General features: G+C 47.6%; 9 protein-coding genes across 9 annotated transcripts; 6 read left to right on the top strand and 3 right to left on the bottom strand.

Annotated features, from left to right (window-relative positions):
- Positions 1 to 153: 153 nt before the first annotated feature.
- On the top strand, positions 154 to 3717 carry M430DRAFT_147803 (hypothetical protein). The gene is made up of 5 exons (XM_024863086.1): positions 154 to 236; positions 284 to 472; positions 526 to 1833; positions 1919 to 3418; positions 3469 to 3717. Exons 1-5 carry the CDS (start codon positions 220 to 222, stop codon positions 3677 to 3679), a joined length of 3225 nt encoding a protein of 1074 aa, XP_024717213.1. The 5' UTR covers positions 154 to 219; the 3' UTR covers positions 3680 to 3717.
- A 431-nt stretch (positions 3718 to 4148) lies between these two features.
- M430DRAFT_109582 (hypothetical protein) lies at positions 4149 to 4769 on the top strand (the record flags this gene model as incomplete). The annotated part of the gene is made up of 3 exons (XM_024861288.1): positions 4149 to 4325; positions 4415 to 4529; positions 4579 to 4769. The coding sequence occupies 3 exons, from the start codon at positions 4149 to 4151 to the stop codon at positions 4767 to 4769; spliced, it is 483 nt and encodes a 160-aa protein (XP_024717212.1).
- On the bottom strand, positions 4539 to 5444 carry M430DRAFT_189797 (hypothetical protein). The gene is made up of 4 exons (XM_024864000.1): positions 5371 to 5444; positions 5164 to 5235; positions 5039 to 5113; positions 4539 to 4981 (listed from the first exon to the last, which is right to left on the bottom strand). Exons 1-4 carry the CDS (start codon positions 5398 to 5400, stop codon positions 4910 to 4912), a joined length of 249 nt encoding a protein of 82 aa, XP_024717211.1. The 5' UTR covers positions 5401 to 5444; the 3' UTR covers positions 4539 to 4909.
- A 194-nt stretch (positions 5445 to 5638) lies between these two features.
- Positions 5639 to 7165, top strand: M430DRAFT_31491 (hypothetical protein; the record flags this gene model as incomplete). Its single annotated transcript, XM_024866043.1, has 2 exons — positions 5639 to 5747; positions 5817 to 7165. The coding sequence occupies 2 exons, from the start codon at positions 5639 to 5641 to the stop codon at positions 7163 to 7165; spliced, it is 1458 nt and encodes a 485-aa protein (XP_024717210.1).
- Positions 7166 to 7610: 445 nt separating this feature from the next.
- M430DRAFT_109748 (hypothetical protein) lies at positions 7611 to 8836 on the bottom strand (the record flags this gene model as incomplete). The annotated part of the gene is made up of 3 exons (XM_024861304.1): positions 7611 to 8476; positions 8532 to 8750; positions 8803 to 8836. 3 exons carry the CDS (start codon positions 8834 to 8836, stop codon positions 7611 to 7613), a joined length of 1119 nt encoding a protein of 372 aa, XP_024717209.1.
- A 194-nt stretch (positions 8837 to 9030) lies between these two features.
- M430DRAFT_54175 (hypothetical protein) lies at positions 9031 to 10274 on the top strand (the record flags this gene model as incomplete). The annotated part of the gene is made up of 8 exons (XM_024868447.1): positions 9031 to 9044; positions 9094 to 9183; positions 9234 to 9365; positions 9428 to 9472; positions 9522 to 9694; positions 9746 to 9834; positions 9893 to 9997; positions 10050 to 10274. The coding sequence occupies 8 exons, from the start codon at positions 9031 to 9033 to the stop codon at positions 10272 to 10274; spliced, it is 873 nt and encodes a 290-aa protein (XP_024717208.1).
- On the bottom strand, positions 10083 to 11222 carry M430DRAFT_37543 (hypothetical protein). The gene has a single exon (XM_024867143.1). It carries the CDS (start codon positions 11050 to 11052, stop codon positions 10387 to 10389), a length of 666 nt encoding a protein of 221 aa, XP_024717207.1. The 5' UTR covers positions 11053 to 11222; the 3' UTR covers positions 10083 to 10386.
- A 248-nt stretch (positions 11223 to 11470) lies between these two features.
- M430DRAFT_61928 (hypothetical protein) lies at positions 11471 to 14041 on the top strand. Its single transcript, XM_024868954.1, has 3 exons — positions 11471 to 12624; positions 13090 to 13716; positions 13774 to 14041. Exons 1-2 carry the CDS (start codon positions 11608 to 11610, stop codon positions 13606 to 13608), a joined length of 1536 nt encoding a protein of 511 aa, XP_024717206.1. The 5' UTR covers positions 11471 to 11607; the 3' UTR covers positions 13609 to 13716; positions 13774 to 14041.
- Positions 14042 to 16785: 2744 nt separating this feature from the next.
- Positions 16786 to 17356, top strand: M430DRAFT_54172 (hypothetical protein; the record flags this gene model as incomplete). Its single annotated transcript, XM_024868446.1, has 2 exons — positions 16786 to 17048; positions 17140 to 17356. 2 exons carry the CDS (start codon positions 16786 to 16788, stop codon positions 17354 to 17356), a joined length of 480 nt encoding a protein of 159 aa, XP_024717205.1.
- Positions 17357 to 18021: the final 665 nt, after the last annotated feature.

Genomic DNA, 18021 nt, shown 5'->3' with positions numbered 1-18021 from the left:
CACAATACCGTTTGATAGCAGTTGCTTTAGGAGCTATAAGAAGGCTGAATATCAGCCTTGCGGGGAAAGGCGCGCTAAATTTGTGGTTAGCGACCTGGCAGAAAAAAAGTTCATTATCGTCCAAAATCTCGCAGGCATTAGAGCCAGCAGCACCGACCGAACCTATCCGTGTGCATGTCGCCCTCGAGAGGAACTTGACAAGACTATAGGAGAGCAAGCATGGCGACAAAGGCCTTGTAAGTTATTGTCAGATCTGCAGAAACAATTATTGACTTGACACTAGAGATTCGCGCATTCAGGCGCTTCTGCGCAATGGGGTCCAGGAAAAGAAACGAAGCTTTATCGTGGTCGTTGGAGATCATTCAAAAGATGTCATTGTCCATCTCCACTATATAATGTCCAGTATGGATATAAAAAATCAGAACAGGTCAATCCTATGGGCATACAAGCACAAGCTTCTGGGATTTACTAGGTGAGAAGTGTTTTGACCCATGAGGGCGAAAGCAAGCTAATATGCTGCGCAAGTCACCGGAAAAAGCGAGAGCAAAAGATCAAGAAGGAAATCAAGCGTGGCATACGAGAGGCGAATACTGAGGATCCATTCGAGCTTTTTGTTTCCCTCAACAACATCCGCTATGTCTACTACAAAGAGACGGATAAGATTCTGGGAAATACCTATGGGATGTGCATATTGCAGGACTTTGAAGCAATTACACCCAACTTACTCGCCAGGACTATTGAGACGGTTGAAGGAGGAGGTCTTGTGGTACTGCTCCTAAAAGGGATGACGAGTTTGAAACAGCTCTACACCTTATCTATGGATGTCCACTCGCGATACCGAACTGAAGCACACGACGATGTTACCGCCAGGTTCAACGAACGCTTCATACTGTCACTGGGTAAATGCGAATCGTGTCTCGTCATTGACGACGAAATGAACGTGTTGCCAATTTCTGGTGGCAAGAACGTGAGGGCGTTACCACCTCCGGATCTCGATCAGCCCAAAAGTGAGGCACAGAAAGAATTGGATGCCATAAAGGAGGCATTGCAAGATGTACAACCGACGGGATCTTTGGTCACGTTGGCAAAAACAGTGGACCAAGCGAAGGCACTTGAGACCTTTGTGGATGCCATTGCGGAGAAAACATTGAGGAGCACCGTTGCTCTTACGGCAGCTCGAGGAAGAGGAAAATCAGCTGCTTTGGGAGTAGCTGTTGCTGCGGCCGTTGCTCATGGGTACAGTAACATCTTCATCACATCTCCAAGTCCCGAGAATCTGAAGACCCTCTTTGAATTTATATTCAAAGGTTTTGATGCCCTGAACTACATGGACCACGTCGACTATTCAATTATTCAATCAACCAACCCCGATTTCAATAAAGCTGTTGTCCGCGTGAATATTCACCGCCAACATCGCCAAACCATCCAATATATCAGGCCACAAGACGCTCATGTTCTTGGGCAAGCTGAGCTACTCGTTATCGACGAGGCAGCAGCAATACCGTTACCTCTTGTCCGAAAGCTAATGGGACCATATCTTGTTTTCATGGCCTCAACAATCAATGGTTATGAAGGCACGGGCAGATCATTATCACTAAAATTGGTCCAGCAACTTCGAGAACAGTCGAGGGGCATAAGCAAGGCCAGCGAAAAGCCCGATGCGGAAGTCGCTGATCGTTCAACCGGAAAAGCTTCAAAAATTGCCGACGGTCCTTTCACAGGGGGTCGGACACTCCGAGAAATTACTCTTTCGGAGCCAATCCGTTACGCGAAGGGGGATGCAGTGGAAAAGTGGCTTAATACAGTTCTCTGTCTTGATGCTACTCTACCAAGGTATGTAGGATCTTGCAGCAATAGCTCCAGTTGAGCCGACCTTCTATTTCCTTATCAAGGCTATGCTGACTCCAAGGCTTTCTAGATCGAGGGCGAACACCCTTCAAGGATGTCCCGATCCATCCCAGTGCCAGCTCTTACAAGTTAACCGCGATACCCTGTTTTCCTTTCACGAGGTTTCAGAAAAGTTCTTGCAACAGATGGTTGCACTCTATGTTGCTAGTCACTACAAGAATTCGCCTGACGACCTCCAACTTATGAGTGACGCTCCAGCCCATCAGCTTTTCGTCCTCGTTCCACCCACACCAGAAGATAGCAAACATTTACCCGAGCCCCTGTGCGTTATACAGGTAGCACTTGAAGGTAAAATCAGCAAAGAGAGCGTTCTTAATAGCCTAAGTAGGGGAAAGAGGGCAGCTGGTGACCTCATACCTTGGATTGTCAGTCAGCAATTCCAGGACGAGGATTTCGCTGGGTTATCTGGTGCTCGTATCGTCAGGATAGCGACAAATCCTGATTATATCAAGATGGGGTATGGATCAAAAGCCCTTGAACTCCTCAAAGACTTTTACGAGGGAAAATTCACGAATCTTTCTGAAGATGCGAACGGTTACGTTGAGGAAACGATAACACGAGTTACGGACGCAGAGCTCGCCAATTCATCATTGCTTGACGACGATATCAAAGTAAGGGATATTCGGAAGATGCCTCCCTTATTCTCCAAACTAGCCGAATGTCGACCGGTCAGCCTTGATTATGTTGGCGTAAGCTTTGGCCTTACACAGGCCCTTCACAGGTTCTGGAAGCGCGCTTCATTTTCCCCTGTGTATCTGCGACAAACCCCTAATGACTTGACCGGAGAGCACACTTGCGTTATGATCCACGCATTAGAGAATAGCCCCGATCAATCATGGCTTGGAGCATTCTCACGAGATTTCCAGCACCGATTCCTAAAGCTCCTGTCATACCAGTTCCGAGAATTTCCATCAGTTCTTGCTCTCGGTGTTGATGAATCTGCAAACATAGGCTCAAGACTCGACACTACTAACCCGCCGCAACCTTTGACTAAATCAGATCTGGATAGGGAGTTCTCCTCGTTCGATCTCAAGCGCCTAGAATCATATGCTAACAATATGCTCGATTATCACGCTGTGCTGGATCTTATTCCACAATTGGCAATGATGTACTTCACAGGACGTCTGAAATCTGACGTCAAACTCTCGGGTGTCCAAGCGTCCATCTTGTTAGCAGTTGGATTGCAGCGCAAGGACTTGTCTTCAATTGAGCAAGAGCTGTCACTTCCATCCTCTCAATTGCTGGCAATGTTCATCAAGATCATGCGGAAGATGAGCTCGCATCTCAGCTCTTTGGTTTCTGAGGCAATAGCAGCGGATATGCCCAAGAAGGAGGCTATCGGAGTGAGCAGAGCAGATGCCAACGGCGCTTTCGATGACGAAATTATTGACACGCGGTTTGCGCCTCTGGAGACTACATTAGAGGATGAGCTTGAGGAAGGTGGTGACGAGGCTTTGAAGGCATTGAGAGAGAAGCAAAGAGAGTTGATTGATGCTCTGCCCCTGGATCAGTAAGTTACCGCGATCAGCTCTTATTACCAATAACTGACCGAATGACAAGATATGAAATCGAGGAAGGCGCCCCTGGATGGGCTGATGCGGAGAAGCAAGTGCTCAATGCCACGAAGAGTGGACAGAAGAATCTGGTAGTGAGCGTGAAGAGTAACAAAAAGAGAAAGCCTGGTGAAACTGCTGCTGAGATTTATGAGGCGGAACTGGGAGAAAAGGCGCATAAGAAGGCGAAAAAAGGGTCAAAAAAGAGTCATGCATAGTTTTTCAGTAGCTTGTGTTCGTTGGTTTTGTACAGGCTAATAGAAGGATGGATCAAATAATCAAATTTGGTGATCGGTTGACCAAGATACTCTAAGGGCTTTGAGAATCAGGTGAAATAGAATGTTGACATTACCTCTGGTCAGGTAGACTCTCAATTTCATGATATAGCTAGCTCAATTAATCTATAAGTTATCAACACAATTGTATATTTTTGGAACTATTTTTGCCCGTTATTCTGCGATACTCCGTATGTGAGATCACCAAGCATACGTACCTTAGGTCCTAGATTTCTCGCATCCGAAAGCTACAGCATCGAAAACCTCAGTAAAAAAAGATTTCTTCAGCAACTCACCAAAGTCCCAGCAATTCAACTAAATCTTGATTCCCACACAGTGTCAGTCACTCAATGATGTGAATGTTTTCAGTTGTCTAGTCACTATTCTCACATAATTTTAGCCCACAAGCAATATGGCCCAGAGTCAGAGCCAAGCTCCTCAGACAGAGTGGTGGTCTGCCTTCCCAGCTCCAAGGGCCACCTGCCCCAAGATCACTGGGGACGAGCTCATGAAGCTGTTTGATGATATGGATATCGAGTCTGGCCCAAGCCAGTTTGTCCTTGTGGATGTGCGGCGGACTGATTGGGAAGTAAGAAATCGCATTCCATGTCCACTTGACTCATATATACTACGAACCCTCCACACTATTAATCTATGAATGGATTCTGACTTTCAAAGGGTGGAACGATCAAATCTTCTCTAAATCTTCCAGCTCAAAGCTTCTATCAAACTCGGAAGACTTTGCTGGACTTATGTGATAGAGCTTCTATCAAGCAAGTTATCTTCTACTGTGGTAAGTTTCTTAGTACAGAGTACTAAAGAACTAAGTTGAATCAAATTAGGCTCCTCTTCAGGACGTGGACCACGCTGTGCTAGCTGGATGCAGGATTACATAGATGACATTGCAAAGTTCGGACGGAAAACTGATCTGAAGGTCTTGGTGCTCGAGGGTGGTATTAAGAAATGGGTGAAGGATTTTGGAGGATCAATGATGGAAGGGTTCGAGGAAAAGTATTGGGAGCAGTTGAAGTAATTATAGTCCTTCTGGCAGATCATCCATTGCCCTTCCATACGTTAAAGTGGTATTTTATAAAGCCTCGCAAACGCCATGTAACTTTTCCCTGCATAGTCTTTCCAGGTACCTTAACTGCTTCGACGTAGAGCATTTGTGTCTCATCTCTCATCTCTGCCGCCTCCTATTCTTTCCAACGCCTCGAGCATAACAACGGAATTGCCTCGAATGACCTATTTCAATATCAGCGTCTGCACCAAACCACAACTTGAGGATATTTGGCAACTGACCACCATCCCTAATCTGACCTTCTCACCGCCGTCCTTCTCCTCAACTGCGTCATCCAGCACAATGTTCAAGAAGACCTAGATGGATTAGCTGGGTTTCTATTAACACTGATAGGACATGAACTCACATCGTAACCTCGCAGAACACCAATAACCTTCCGGCTTCCGTTCAGCTGCACAAAGAGCCTTTTATCGAGGTACTATAGCACGAATTAGTCCATGTGTCCTTCATAAACACACATACGCCATTTTCCTCCAGACGCTTGCGCTGTCGCGTGCCGGCGGATTTCGCGAATTTCGGGGCGCATATCAGGCTTGAGTGGAGTAAAACGAACCTTCTTGAGCTCTGGCTGAGCTTGAGGCATCTTGACTGTATATTTGGGGTTCCGTTTGGTGTTGTCGTTGCCCTAGAAGAGGCTCCCAAAGGATATTGTCGCAACACGCTAAAATTGAAGGTCACGTGGTGATAATGAATCGCGACCACCTCCAATGTTTCGACTGTGATTTTCCTCTGCCTTAGAACCCCTCGAGTACGAGAGTTTATTTGGAGGGTCGATGGGTGTCTGATCTTGATTCAAAGCAAGCCAACTCGCATTCTGCAAAATGAATTCCGCCTTCGGGTCAAAGAGAAAAGCTCGGAAGATTCAGGTCAATGACGAGGATGAAGAGGTCGCAAATGATGCAGGAGGTTCCGGGGACTCTGTGAATACTCGTAAGTCCTCCACTGCTACAGCTACAAACCCAGCTGATTGTGAAAAGCCAGCTGACGTGGTGAATATAGCGACATTAGGAAGTTCGGCTTCGAATTCTGGAAGAAAACCATTTAGGAAATCCAGTCTGCGACAGAGCACACTGTTCGATGAAGTATCGCAAGACACGAATGATGCTGGCACAGACGATACAGCGGATAGTAATAATGGCGCCCAAACTACAATCAAACCTACAGTAGGAAGGTCGAATTCTACGATAAAGAAGAAAAAGTCAACTGCCTCCAGACTATCATTTGGGACAGGCGAGATCATTTCAGGGGATGCAGCGGAGGCACTGGAGGATGATGAGGCATTCACCCCTAAGAAAGTTACATTGGGACGTCGAGTTGTTGAGTCAAATGCTTTCCGGAAAAGCCTCCAGCATCAAGGCTTACCCACTCGATCTGGTGATAATGACGAGGAGCGGCCAACATACAGCAAAGACTACTTGAACGAATTAAAAAGCTCTACGCCGAGTAGACCAAAAGATTTAGATGATATTCAAGCCAATCTTGCGGATGGTGAAGGGCTGGATGCTTCAGAGTTGGAAGGGGCAATGGTGGTGGACACCGATGAGAAATTTGGATCGAGTTCGAGCGCTGCGTACATACCCAGCGAGGCCGAGATCAGGGAGAAGAAGGAGCGGCGGGCACGTCTGGCACGAGAAAAAGATTTCATATCTCTCAACGATGACGACGGTGATGATCGAAGGCAGCTATCGTTCCTACCGCGGAAGAAGAAGGCAGAATCTCGATTAGTTAGAGAGGATGAGGATCTTGGGGAAGGATTTGATGAGTTCGTAGAAGACGGCCGGATATCATTGGGGAAGAAGCAGGAGAGGGAGGCAAAGCGCCGTCAACGAAAAGAGATGGCTGATCTGATCCAGCAAGCAGAAGGAAGTTCGGAAAACGACTCCGATGATTCAGAAGCTGAGCGACGGGCAGCTTATGAAGCAGCGCAGACGCGTGCGGGTATGGACGGTCTCCACAAGCACGATGGCGCAGAAAACACTGCTGTTCAGGCTCCTTCGAAGATCACGCCTTTGCCAGTCCTCTCTGAATGTCTGGAACGGCTGCAGTCAACTATGAACGAGATGGAGCAGGAACTGGCGCGCAGACATAAAAAGATGGCTGATCTTGAGCAGGAGAAGAGAGACATATTGGCAAGGGAAACAGAGGTACAAGAACTTCTCAAGCAGGCTGGAGCACGTTATGCCGCATTGCAAGCGGACTCAAACGGTGCTCAAGCTGACCTGCAAGCTGACCCACAGTCTATTGTGGAAGCACACAATGGTTTAACGGACCGAATGGTTGTGGATAGGGGGCTGGAAAGCTTTGGAAATACTCCTACAGCGCGACCAGAAGTTGGAGATGTAGGTTAGAATGTACAGTATGCTTGGGCTATAATATTAGAGTCGTTCCAAGCAAGTGGACTTATTATATATCAAGTACCGTAACAAGTCTGTCTGCATAATCTGCCTGGTTCCGGATTTTCAGTACATATAAAGCATCGAATCTTCGTGTGCTTCGAAGAATAACCTACAACAGCATCCTTGGCAAATATCTAAAGCAGATCACGTAACCTACTTCATACTTTATGCTCTAATATCGAATGTTCTTAAGTGTCTTACTAGGCGATGGATACTCCTTTCTGCTCCATTCTATTTTCGATCGTCGCGCACTCCTAATTATCTACCTTAGGCAATATAGAGATCTCCTATCAATGCAGTACTCTGGTTTGAGAGTCAAATATGTATAGCCATGAAACCTTTTTCTTAATTCATCATACCGATGTCTAAGTGCGCCTATACGGAGTATATAATTCCTCTATAAAACACTCTTTGGTAGTGTAGCTACCTTCTCCTGGAACAGCTTCTCTGCCTTGGCCCAAACCGGAGTTGTTCTCCACTCGTTCAGATGCAGCAGGCTTGGAAGTAAGTCCTTGCTGAAAGCCTCGCTTGACTCTCTAGGAAGCAAGCTTGGCAGGTGATCAATGCTGATCACGCTGAGACGTGGCTCTCCCTTAACCTCCACAGGAACAGTCGGCTCCTTGAATGTAGTGGCGACAGTATAAACTGGGATAGGGTTGTTTGGGTTGGTGGTATCTGCGCTAACGTCACAGATGACAGAGAGCTTGCGATTAGGGGTATCCAAGCTCTTCATATCGACGAAGTTAGGGATCTTGGACGTCAAGTATATGCAGTTGATGAAGATGTCGCTCTCCACAATCTCGGGGAAAGGTCCACCTTTGGCAGTCTCTGCCATATCCCACTTCAACACATTCTCGGTTGGTACTCCAGCCTTTAAGCAGAGGTCAACGGCTCCACTTCCACATCGGCCCAATGCGCCAATCACAAGAACTCTTGGTGCCTTGCCAGCCTTTGCTTTTCCATCTTCAACTGCCTTCCTGACGTCGACTAGCAGCGCTTCTTCATTGGGGTAACTCGAAACGCTGGGGAATGGCTCGGATGCGGGATGTGTGAGTTGCCAGGCCCAGTTCTCAAGAGCCAAAGCTGCGCCAGCGAAGCCAGCATGGTATCCAAAGGCAGCAACTCGTCGGCCTCTGTCATCAGTGAGGAACTCAAGGTCGAGGAGAGTTCCCCCGCCGCGAGGGAATCGAGAAAGGACATTTTCCCATCCGGCCTGGCCCTTGTAGCAGTGTGCAAATTGAACATGGGTGTGCTCCAGAGGAACTGCAGAAACGTCAGTTAATGTAATTGCAATTATATGGGAGGTTTCAAGCCTTACAGTCGTCAACAGGAAGCTCCTTCAGGCCAATGATAATGTGATCAGTAGGGGCCTGGCGCCATGTGTTTTCTTCGACCAACGTGGCCCCGACCTTCTCGAATTCGCTGTCATCAAAGATTCGCTCGGAACTGCGCTCAACATTGACTTTATATCCAGCGTCTATAAGAGCTTTGGCGGTGGTTGGTGTGAGGGCAGAGCGGTGTTCAAGGGCCTTGCCCACTTGGAGAAGCGCATTAGCAACCGGTATAGCAGCACATCAATGGGAACTCACACTCGGAGCGCAGATGCAGAGTAGTTCCCGACATGATGATGAGTTGATGTTTGAAGCGGAAAATCCAATTGGGAGCTGGGAACGTTTGATATAAAGAAAGATTTTCGAGTCTCATGGAGAGTCACTTCTCTGTTTTCTGCCCTATCCCCGCATGACTCACCGCTTCCGTAGTCGCAACAACCTAAACACGGAGATCAGATATGGCAATTCAGATATGGCCTTTCAGATATGGCCAACTCAAAGTAAATTCTTCCGTCTCTCCAGTTTATATCTATTGCTAAAACTATGCAGGTACGAGTATGTTAAGTCCTTCGAGCAGCCCGATGTGCTCCTACCAAACACCTGGATCGTGGTGCGAATCGATGGGAGGGGCTTTCACAAGTAAGTGCAATTATCATGAGCACCGCGGGAGTGCTCACAAGTTTGAAAAGGTTCTCCAATAAGTATGGCTTCGAAAAGCCAAACGACCGTCGAGCAATCGATCTCATGAATGCGGCTGCTAAGGCTGTTATGACCGAGTTGCCAGACATAGTAATTGCCTATGGCATCAGCGACGAGTACAGGTGAGTTTGCATTGGAGAGGACCTTGTTTCTGCTCTGTTTCTAATCTTGCTTTGAATCTAAGCTTCGTTTTTCACAAATCATGCACTCTGTTCGACAGGCGGTCAAGGTATGACCTTTCCCTCAAAGTGAGGGGTGTGATATTGATACCTGAATAGCAAGCTTGTGACGACCATAGTTTCGACCTTCACGGCGTACTATGTTCATCTCTGGTCTCAGTTCTTTCCCGGTGTACCGCTATCACCCCCGCTCCCGAGTTTTGATGGGAGAGCAGTTCAGTATCCTAGTGTGCAGAATTTGAGAGACTACATGAGTTGGAGGCAGGTCGACTGTGAGTCTTCTCTCCGCCGATGTCTGAAAGTTTGAGGCTGATGGCTTCAAGGCCACATTAATAATCTCTATAATACGACCTTCTGGGCACTGATACAGATTGGTGGTATGGATGCAAAGAGTGCTGAAAAGGAGCTCGCAGTAAGTTTTCCTTCCCAGATTTGAAATTATCCCCTGCCCGGGCCTTACACCAGACCAGGGTTCGCTGTCAGCGGACAAGAATGAGATATTGTTCTCTAGGTTCAAGATCAATTATAACAACGAGCCGGAAATTTATAAGAAAGGGAGCGTTATCTTCAGGGATGTAAGTCTCCTTCGATCCCCTCTGACCGTCTTGCTTTGCTGAAGGAACTTAGTACGAGCTAGTGGAGCCTGGAACAGCTGGTGAGGCTATCGAAGACGATGGGGCAAAGACTACGGAGCAGATAAAACTCTCGAAAACTCAAGAAGAAAATGATAAAAAAAGGAGAGCCAAAGCACGGATCACGGTACAGCACCTGGATGTCATCAAGGATGAGTTTTGGGAGAGGAGACCGTGGCTACTGTCAAATAGGCCTGGAAAGATACCCAAGGAGCCATGAGTTGAAATGACCCTCATGGTTCGAATTACTTCATTTGTCAAAAAGCTGCAAGTAAACTCCAGGCGCCGTGCTGCCAGAACGCCAATCACAATGGTGAAGACTCGAATTTTCCTTACTCCTTCCGCCGCTTCTTTTTCTTTTTACTCTCTGACGAACTCTCCCCTGCCTCTCGTTCTGCCTCCCGGGATGAATCTTTTTCCCGCCGTTTTCGTTCCTTTCGTTGCTCCTTCGTTTCGAGTTTCTTTACACTCGCATCCTGCGCCTCTTCGGTCTGTGGTTCCTCTTTGGCAGCGGCCTCCTTTGCCCTCAGGGCCCGCTTTGCAGCCTTTCTCGCTCTTCGTTCCTCTTTCGATTCCGCCCTATCCCCATGCTTCCTTCTCTTCTTCGCAGGTGGCTCTTGATCCGCCACAGTCGGTTTCTCCGACGTTTCCTCCGTAATCGTCCCATTCAAAGGCTCCCCCCTCACAAAACTGGCATATAGTCCCCCGCCACTCCCAACATACTTCGAACCACCCTTGACAACCATATCCAAGCCTCCGTTTGTGATCTTCTGGACGACCTTTCCCTCCTCGCTTGTATCCAATCCCTTCAATGATTTATCAAAGGCATTCATCCACCACATATCGCTCGTTTTGTGTTGTTTCTTTCCAACGCCGAGGTTGTTAACTTTTCTGGAGACGAGAAGCGGGCGAGAAAGGCCGGTCTCATCGCTGGTGGGGTGGAGGGAGTGCCCAGTACCTCGCCATCCCTGGGAGGTGAGGAGGGCGTGAGCATTCATGGCTGACCGGGTCCTCAGAGGCTGAGGAGATTCTGCTTGGGGGTGGGCGAGAGAAGCCCAAGGATGATTATTCTTGTTCTCTTATCACGAATTTTCATAAAATTCTGGTACTCGCAATCTTAGCGTCTTCGGTAGATACGGTGACCAGGGGTGACATTCTGGCAGTGGAAGCTTGAGAACTCGAGATGCGTAGTGCACAATTACTCTCGATCATTCTTGCGTACCTTAAGGCTGAAGTGAGGCTATTGCTACATCTACAGTACCGTGTTGTTCAAGAACATCGGATATTTACGCGACTGGGAAACTGTTTTGGCCATGTAAAATGGAATGATCGTTACCCCTTACGGAGCCATCTCGTCTAATATATCCGCCTTGTTATATACCTAGGCATAAATTATCTTAACCTCATGCCTTCTCTCGCATGTTCTGTTTCCGGTCGAAAGACTCACAAACGATTCATTTGATTCTCCATGTGTGCTGGGCTATGGTCTCCTGCTCAAATCCAAACGCTGTATATCTTCTAGGAGGTCTGTAAACCCCTAGCAGCAACTTACCATGCCTTACCTCCCATACGAAGAACCCGGAATCACACAGATCCTACCCCTAGCCTCCTTCCTGCTGCTACTCAATGGAACCCGATATATTTTTGACCGTCTCTTGTACTGTGGAATCATTGGAGAAATCCTAATAGGAGTTATCTGGGGGCTTCCCGTTGGCGGAACAGCATGGTTATCCCAAGGCACCCAAGTAGCCATCCAGGCCTTTGGATATCTAGGTCTGATCAGTCTAGTCTTTGAAGGCGGTCTTAGCACAGACCTTGCTCTGATGCGTAAAACTGCTTATATGTCGATATCCGTTGCAACTGTTGGCCTATGTATGCCAATCGCTTTGTCTTTTATCCTGCTAAGCCTACCCTTCTCCAGCAGTGTTGGCACGGCATACCCAAGCCCCTTGGCGGCATTTTCTGCTGGTGCCTCCTTGTGCTCAACATCTCTGGGCACGACATTTGCCATCCTCTCATCCGCAAATTTGCAGCAGACTCGTGTGGGTGTTGTTCTTGTCGGGGCTGCTCTGATGGATGATGTTGTCGGTCTGGTCATGGTTAACATTGTGACGACACTTGGAGGTGGTGGGACAGCAGGATGGCCCATTGCTCGACCAATTGTAGCAAGTTTTGGGTTGCTTCTAGTCACCCTGACCTTCGTGGCCTTTGTGCTGAAACCTATCTGGGCCTGGCTAGTAGCTTCTTTTGGCCGGGGTGTTGACGTTTCCGCAACCCAACCCAACCTGATAGGAACACTTCGAAAAACAACAACCAACCTTGTCCACCAAATTCCCCATCTCAACTTTATACTATCCACAGCAGTCTTGGTCATCTTTGTTACAATAGCTTCCTTCATCGACGCCTCCGTTTTGTTTGCTGCTTTCATCGCTGGCGGGGTAGTCAACTCCCTCCAGAATATTACAACCTCTGAAGATTCAGCGGAATCCACGTCAAACGAGATGTCATTAAAGATGTATGAGAAGTACTATAAACCAGCGATGAACTTTATACTTGTACCCTTCTTCTTTGTGAGTCTCCTCCCTAAATTAGTTGACATTCTGCGATCCTAGTCAGCGCTTCCCCGACTTTCTCAAGTCTTCCACTTTCCTACACATTCAAGATCTACTCAGATCTTCTGGGTAATGCTCTTCAGGTCAAGAAGGTGCCTCAGGTCCGACTTCATCGCGAAGTTGGAAAGTCTTCATGGGTTTCTCACTTCCAGTAGCAAACAGATCTGGTTTATATATCAGTCATTAAAGGCGCAAAGCTCTGCGACTTGATTGCGTAGCTCCTGGGCCTGTTGATCTGCTTCGATGATTTGGGGACACATGATCGGTTTTGGCCAGGCATTCTCATGTTCTTCCGTCGAAATAATGCGGACCAAAGCAAAGGATTATAATTCTCTTTTTCATATCACAACTTCCTCCAATCTATGATCGGGCTGTAAGCTTGATGGGCTATGCAAGGATAATGTGGCTAACACTGCATTCCAGGCTTCGATTGGCTTTTCCATCCCTATCACGAAAATGTTTGCCGGCTCAATCGTTTGGAAGGGCATCATATACTCCTTACTTATGATTATGGCGAAAGGCTTCGTCAGCTCTGTCATCTACTTCGATTACTTCATGAGCATGCTGCGTAATAGGAAGCCCGGCAGCCGCCACAAGGCCAAGGATCTGCCGCCGAACTTTCAGTTGCAGCCAGCACCGGATCCACAGCTGCGAGTTCTGGATAGAGAAGCACCCACAAGACCGCCACACTTGATAGCCGTCCTTGTCGGTTCTGCAATGGTTGCCAGAGGGGAGATTGGGTTCTTGATAGCATCCTTATCACAGAGCTCAGGAACTCTCACCCTGCGACTGCAAAATGGGTCCGATGTTGGATCTTTGGGTGAAGAAATATTCCTTGTCATCATCTGGGCCGTAGCACTATGCACGATCACTGGACCTCTTGGGGTTGGATTTCTTGTCAGACGATTGAGGCAAGGAAATAAATGTGCGGCCTGGCTATAGGAAGGCCAGATTCAATTAACACCAATACTGGAGAGTACCCATACTCATACAAACCCTTGCACGCATATCCCCATACCGCAATCATGAAAGAAAGTTGCCTCAACTGAAGTAAGTTCGTCGAACTTACTCATTCCCGAGGCATGATGCTGATGCTCCTTTATGAAGGACAAGCTTCGGAGCAAAAACCGATCGGAAGCAATGGTCACCTAGGTAGACCTGGGCGCTGCAAAGTTCGGGGATTTTAGCTCCTTGATGACATCCCCTGTCTTTTGGTCGATGCTTTCCCAGTCTTCTATGCAGCGCTTGAAGCGTGTGACAAGGATCTCTCCCTTCCCGAATCTTTCCCCTCCTACCACCAAATTATCAACATAAGGCTCCAAGCCTCTGACCAGCATCTAAGGCACATTAGCGGCGCCAAAGATATATGGTTCCTAAACCTTACCTCAACGTGAGATCTGGTCGCATAAAGACAGGCCAGCACTCTTCCCTTGATGTGTCTGACTCTGAATTTTTCGCCCTGGAGCCGGGGAATTTTCCCTAGGCTCCAGGTCAAGTCTGTGAGCATTCTTATCATCTAGCGTCACAGTTAGCAGCCTTTCGTATAGGCATTGTACTAGCCACTGACATGCTCGTAGGCAACTCTGATTCTGTTACCGCTAATTCCGGAGAACAACTTTCTCCCCTCCAGTCCACCTCTCCACAGCTGAACAGCAAGCTGGTCAATCTTTAGATTGAGCTCTATCAGACAATTTAAAAAGGGGGTTTTCGTCTTGGACTGTATCAGAGACTTGAAAAAGCTCTCTAACTCTTTCTGCTTCAGGTATTCTTGCGCCGCATTGGATGTTGCTTCAGCCCTCTCAGTTATTTCTCCCATGCGGGAAAGCCCAGAGCTGTTTATGCACATAGCTTCGCCAATTTCGTCATCCTCACTTGGCTGTCTATATTGAACGGGGGCAGGAACGGGTGGAGGCTGTCTTGGCAGATCCCACTCTGGTGTTGGAGAGTGAGACTGGTCTTCCACTGCTGCACCTCGTGATCTATTATCAGTGAAAGATTTTAGTTTCCGGATACCTCTCGCTCTATATTCTCTTAAGAGCCCATCTCTTGTTGCATGGTTCTTGTCACGCTTCTGTTCTTCGAGCTGGATCTCTTCGTGTGCCTCTCTTGCGAGATCCCGTGGAAAAGTTTCCTCTTCCGCTCCATATCCAGTTTCCACAGGTACTTGTGGAAGTGGCCGGCCATCCAATGGACCTGGGCTATAGTAGCCGCGGGCAGAATGAGACCGCTGATTACGTTGAACATTGGGAGGTTGGAAACTAGCAGGGGCTTCGAAGCTCTGCTCGTATGCGTCTTGATGATGAGACATATCGCGGGCTGGAAGTTCTTGTAGTGGGCCAGACTCCTGTGGGCTCTCATTCTTCTTGTTTTGATTTGGTGGAAAGTATACAGCTTGGTTGCGGTGTCTGTATCTGGCGGGAATATGACGAAGATGCGGAGGTTTCCAATCCTGGGTAATATTTCTTTCTGCTTGACGAGTACTATCTTGAGTACGGCGAAGACCCGTTAGTTGCGGATACTGTCTATCTTCGTCATCTTCGTCTTCTTCTGCTTCTTGCGAAGTCTGGTGTTGAGCACGACGAAGACCCAAATGTTGCGAATATTGCTTGAAGCTACCATCATCTGCCTCTCCAAATGTTCTATCTTGACCATGGTGAGCTCGCGTAGGTTGTGAATACTCGCCCATGGAACTTTCGTCTTGAGAGGTACTATACTGAGCGCGATGGAGACCAGAAGGCTGCGAATATTGGTTGTTCAAGTTAACCTCCTCTGTTTTTCCAAATGTTCTATGCCGAGTATGGCGAAGGTGCGTAGGCTCGGAAAACTGTCTCAATGAACTTTCGTCCGGTTGAAAGGTGCTTTGTTGATCGCGGCGAAGGCCCAAGGGTTCCGCCGAATACTGGTTGAGATCGCTTTGATCTTGCTGAAAAGTCCCACGCCGAGCATGGCGGAGACGCGCAGGTTGCGCATACTGGCCAGAACCGCTTTCATCCCGTGGAAAGTTATCAGGCTGTGGGAGTTCATGGCCCGATCTGTGAGTGATCCACCAAGGGACGCCGGCAGCAGGTTCTGGTAGACGGGTATCGTCCCACTGCTCTTGGTCGCGTGATTGTGTAGACTTTGGTAGCTGGGTATTGTCCCACTGTCCTCGGCTCTCTGGTGGTCGTGTCGACCCTAGTTGGGGAGCTTCAAACTGCTCTATGTTATTTCGCCATGTAGATCCCCCGGTGTATGGGCTTTGCCAGCTCGGTTGGAACGCAGTTCGATGGTTTGGCATCTCTGATGCGTTATCTGCCGCCGAATACTCGTCATCGACCTCATTACGATGGGTTCCTTCATTCCTTGCGTTTGGGTGCTGATACCCACGCTGGCTCCTCTCCATCTTCTCGGAGTCTCTATCTGCAGAAGAATTGAAGGTATTGTTGGAGTGGGTTCATTGCTGTGGGAAGACAGATTAGGGTAGATATTGTTGTGGAGAGTATTGGCTGGGAAATATGAGAGGGCAGTCTGGATTCTTGGTCGGCTTCAAGATTGTATGTGGTATTGGCGGTTCTTGTTGCGACTGCTGATCTTGGTCAAAACCTTGACGATGATGATGTCGATGAAGAGGGGTTCGAGAATGGGCCACTCGATTTTGAGAAAGAAAGACAATGTTCGTCGTGATGCGGCCCTGAATCCAATATGGCTTGAAGATTGGTTGGCAGGAGATTGTTCTCGATGAGGAGATATCGTCTTAGAGATCTGGGGATGATCTTGTCTTTCAATTTTGTCTTCTCTGACGAGGAACTGTGGGTGTCCTATTTGCTGTGGATCTGCTCCTTGGGACGTCGAGTCTTTATGTTTGAAGGTGTTGGGGGTTTGGGGAATCGAGTATCGAAATAGTGAGCTTCCCCCCTCAACAACCAAATTTATGTAAACAGAGACTTATTTCCGTTTGGTTCTTCAGATTATTTGACCAGAGGCTATGCGGAAAACATAAGATTCACTGTATCATGTTTACTCATTGCTAAGAGTGCGATGCATGCTATCCTATCTACTTGCTTATTCTGCCTTCTGAGGGAGGCAGAGGCTGGGTATCTACTCAGTTACTGCGACACATCCTTCAGGGCATGAGATTATATGTTCTTATGGTTATTCTGGTATGCTGATGGTCGATTAGCAGATATGTGGAAAGGGGCCGCGTCGAGTTTCTGGGCAGTCGGAATGTTTCCTCCGTCTGTAGGAGAGTTCAACGCGTGCAAGATTGACGCGTACAAAACAAGCATTCATCCAACCTCGAAAAGAGAGGGTGGCACGGTTCAGACGGCAATGACAATTTGTTTACGCCGAATCTCAAATAAAGAGGAGAGTATAGCACACGAGATTACAAACGTCCTTTTCAAGTAAGTTCCTTTGCATATTGATCCTCTCTCTCAATACCGGACATACTTTACGTCCTATGCTATTGCGAGATCGCTTATATCTTGTGTCTAGACACACAGTATGGGCTTCTAGAAGCAGGATTGAAGCTTATGTTGTAGAACAAACTTGCACAAGTTCTAAGCTCTTGCAGAAATCGTACCTCCTCTTGTCGATACTCGAAATCAGGATCCCCACTATCATCCTCACAGCTATCCGAACACCCTCCTCCCTTTCGATTTCATTGTCATCTATCCATTCTCACAAGCAGCAGGAACAGATTGAAGATTGAATTCTCCACTATTGATCGAACTCTACAAAGTGTTGCCATCGGTAGGGGAAACATGGAAATACCTGGGAAAGCGAGAATTACTATGTTCAGCAGAAAAGCGAGTTTTCTTTCAATAAGCCACTATACCTCTGTATTAATCTGAAGGCTCCTAGAGTATGGTTCTGAGACTACTCAGAAGTATTGGCAAGCAAAAGATAATCATCCTAATGGTGACAGGGATTTACCAGATACCAAATGGAGGAAGGCAACGGCAGAGATCTGGAATTGGGTAGGATAAAAAGACCATCAGACGTACTGGATACTTAAGCCAGTCTTATTGTCTCTGAATCAGCACAGGGATCTCAATTGAACTACCTATACTTCCACTCGGTCGACTCCACAATACGTCCTCTCTCCCTTCCCATTCTACAGCTTTACTCTCTAGATCCAGGCTGACTACAGGACCTCTAGGCTTATCAAATATATCAGAATTAGCAATACATCATCTCCAGTATTGCCAAACGCTTCCTAGCAGCAAAAGTTCAACTTATTACTCATCTTCCTAACTGTCTGCACTCTCACTAGTTTGCAGACTGTTTCTCACACACACACAGCCCATCTCCACAGCTCTCCACATCTTTATTGATGCCGCCGCTACGAAAGCGGAGGATTCCCAAAATCTCGTT

Source organism: Amorphotheca resinae, assembly GCF_003019875.1.
Source record: "Amorphotheca resinae ATCC 22711 unplaced genomic scaffold M430scaffold_13, whole genome shotgun sequence".
Lineage (NCBI taxonomy): Eukaryota > Fungi > Ascomycota > Leotiomycetes > Helotiales > Amorphothecaceae > Amorphotheca > Amorphotheca resinae.
This window is presented reverse-complemented; position numbering and strand designations above follow the sequence as displayed.

Coding starts and splice junctions, on each gene's coding strand:
- M430DRAFT_147803 (XM_024863086.1), top strand. Junction 473..525: donor AAGCTTCTGGGATTTACTAG/GTGAGAAGTGTT, acceptor ATGCTGCGCAAG/TCACCGGAAAAAGCGAGAGC. Junction 1,834..1,918: donor CTTGATGCTACTCTACCAAG/GTATGTAGGATC, acceptor AAGGCTTTCTAG/ATCGAGGGCGAACACCCTTC.
- M430DRAFT_189797 (XM_024864000.1), bottom strand. CDS start 5,400: ATGCCTCAAGCTCAGCCAGAGCTCAAGAAG. Junction 5,114..5,163: donor GTGTTCTGCGAGGTTACGAT/GTGAGTTCATGT, acceptor TAATCCATCTAG/GTCTTCTTGAACATTGTGCT. Junction 4,982..5,038: donor AGGTCAGATTAGGGATGGTG/GTCAGTTGCCAA, acceptor ATATTGAAATAG/GTCATTCGAGGCAATTCCGT.
- M430DRAFT_37543 (XM_024867143.1), bottom strand. CDS start 11,052: ATGAATGCTCACGCCCTCCTCACCTCCCAGGGATGGCGAGGTACTGGG.
- M430DRAFT_61928 (XM_024868954.1), top strand. CDS start 11,608: ATGCCTTACCTCCCATACGAAGAACCCGGAATCACACAGATCCTACCC. Junction 12,625..13,089: donor TACTTGTACCCTTCTTCTTT/GTGAGTCTCCTC, acceptor ACTGCATTCCAG/GCTTCGATTGGCTTTTCCAT.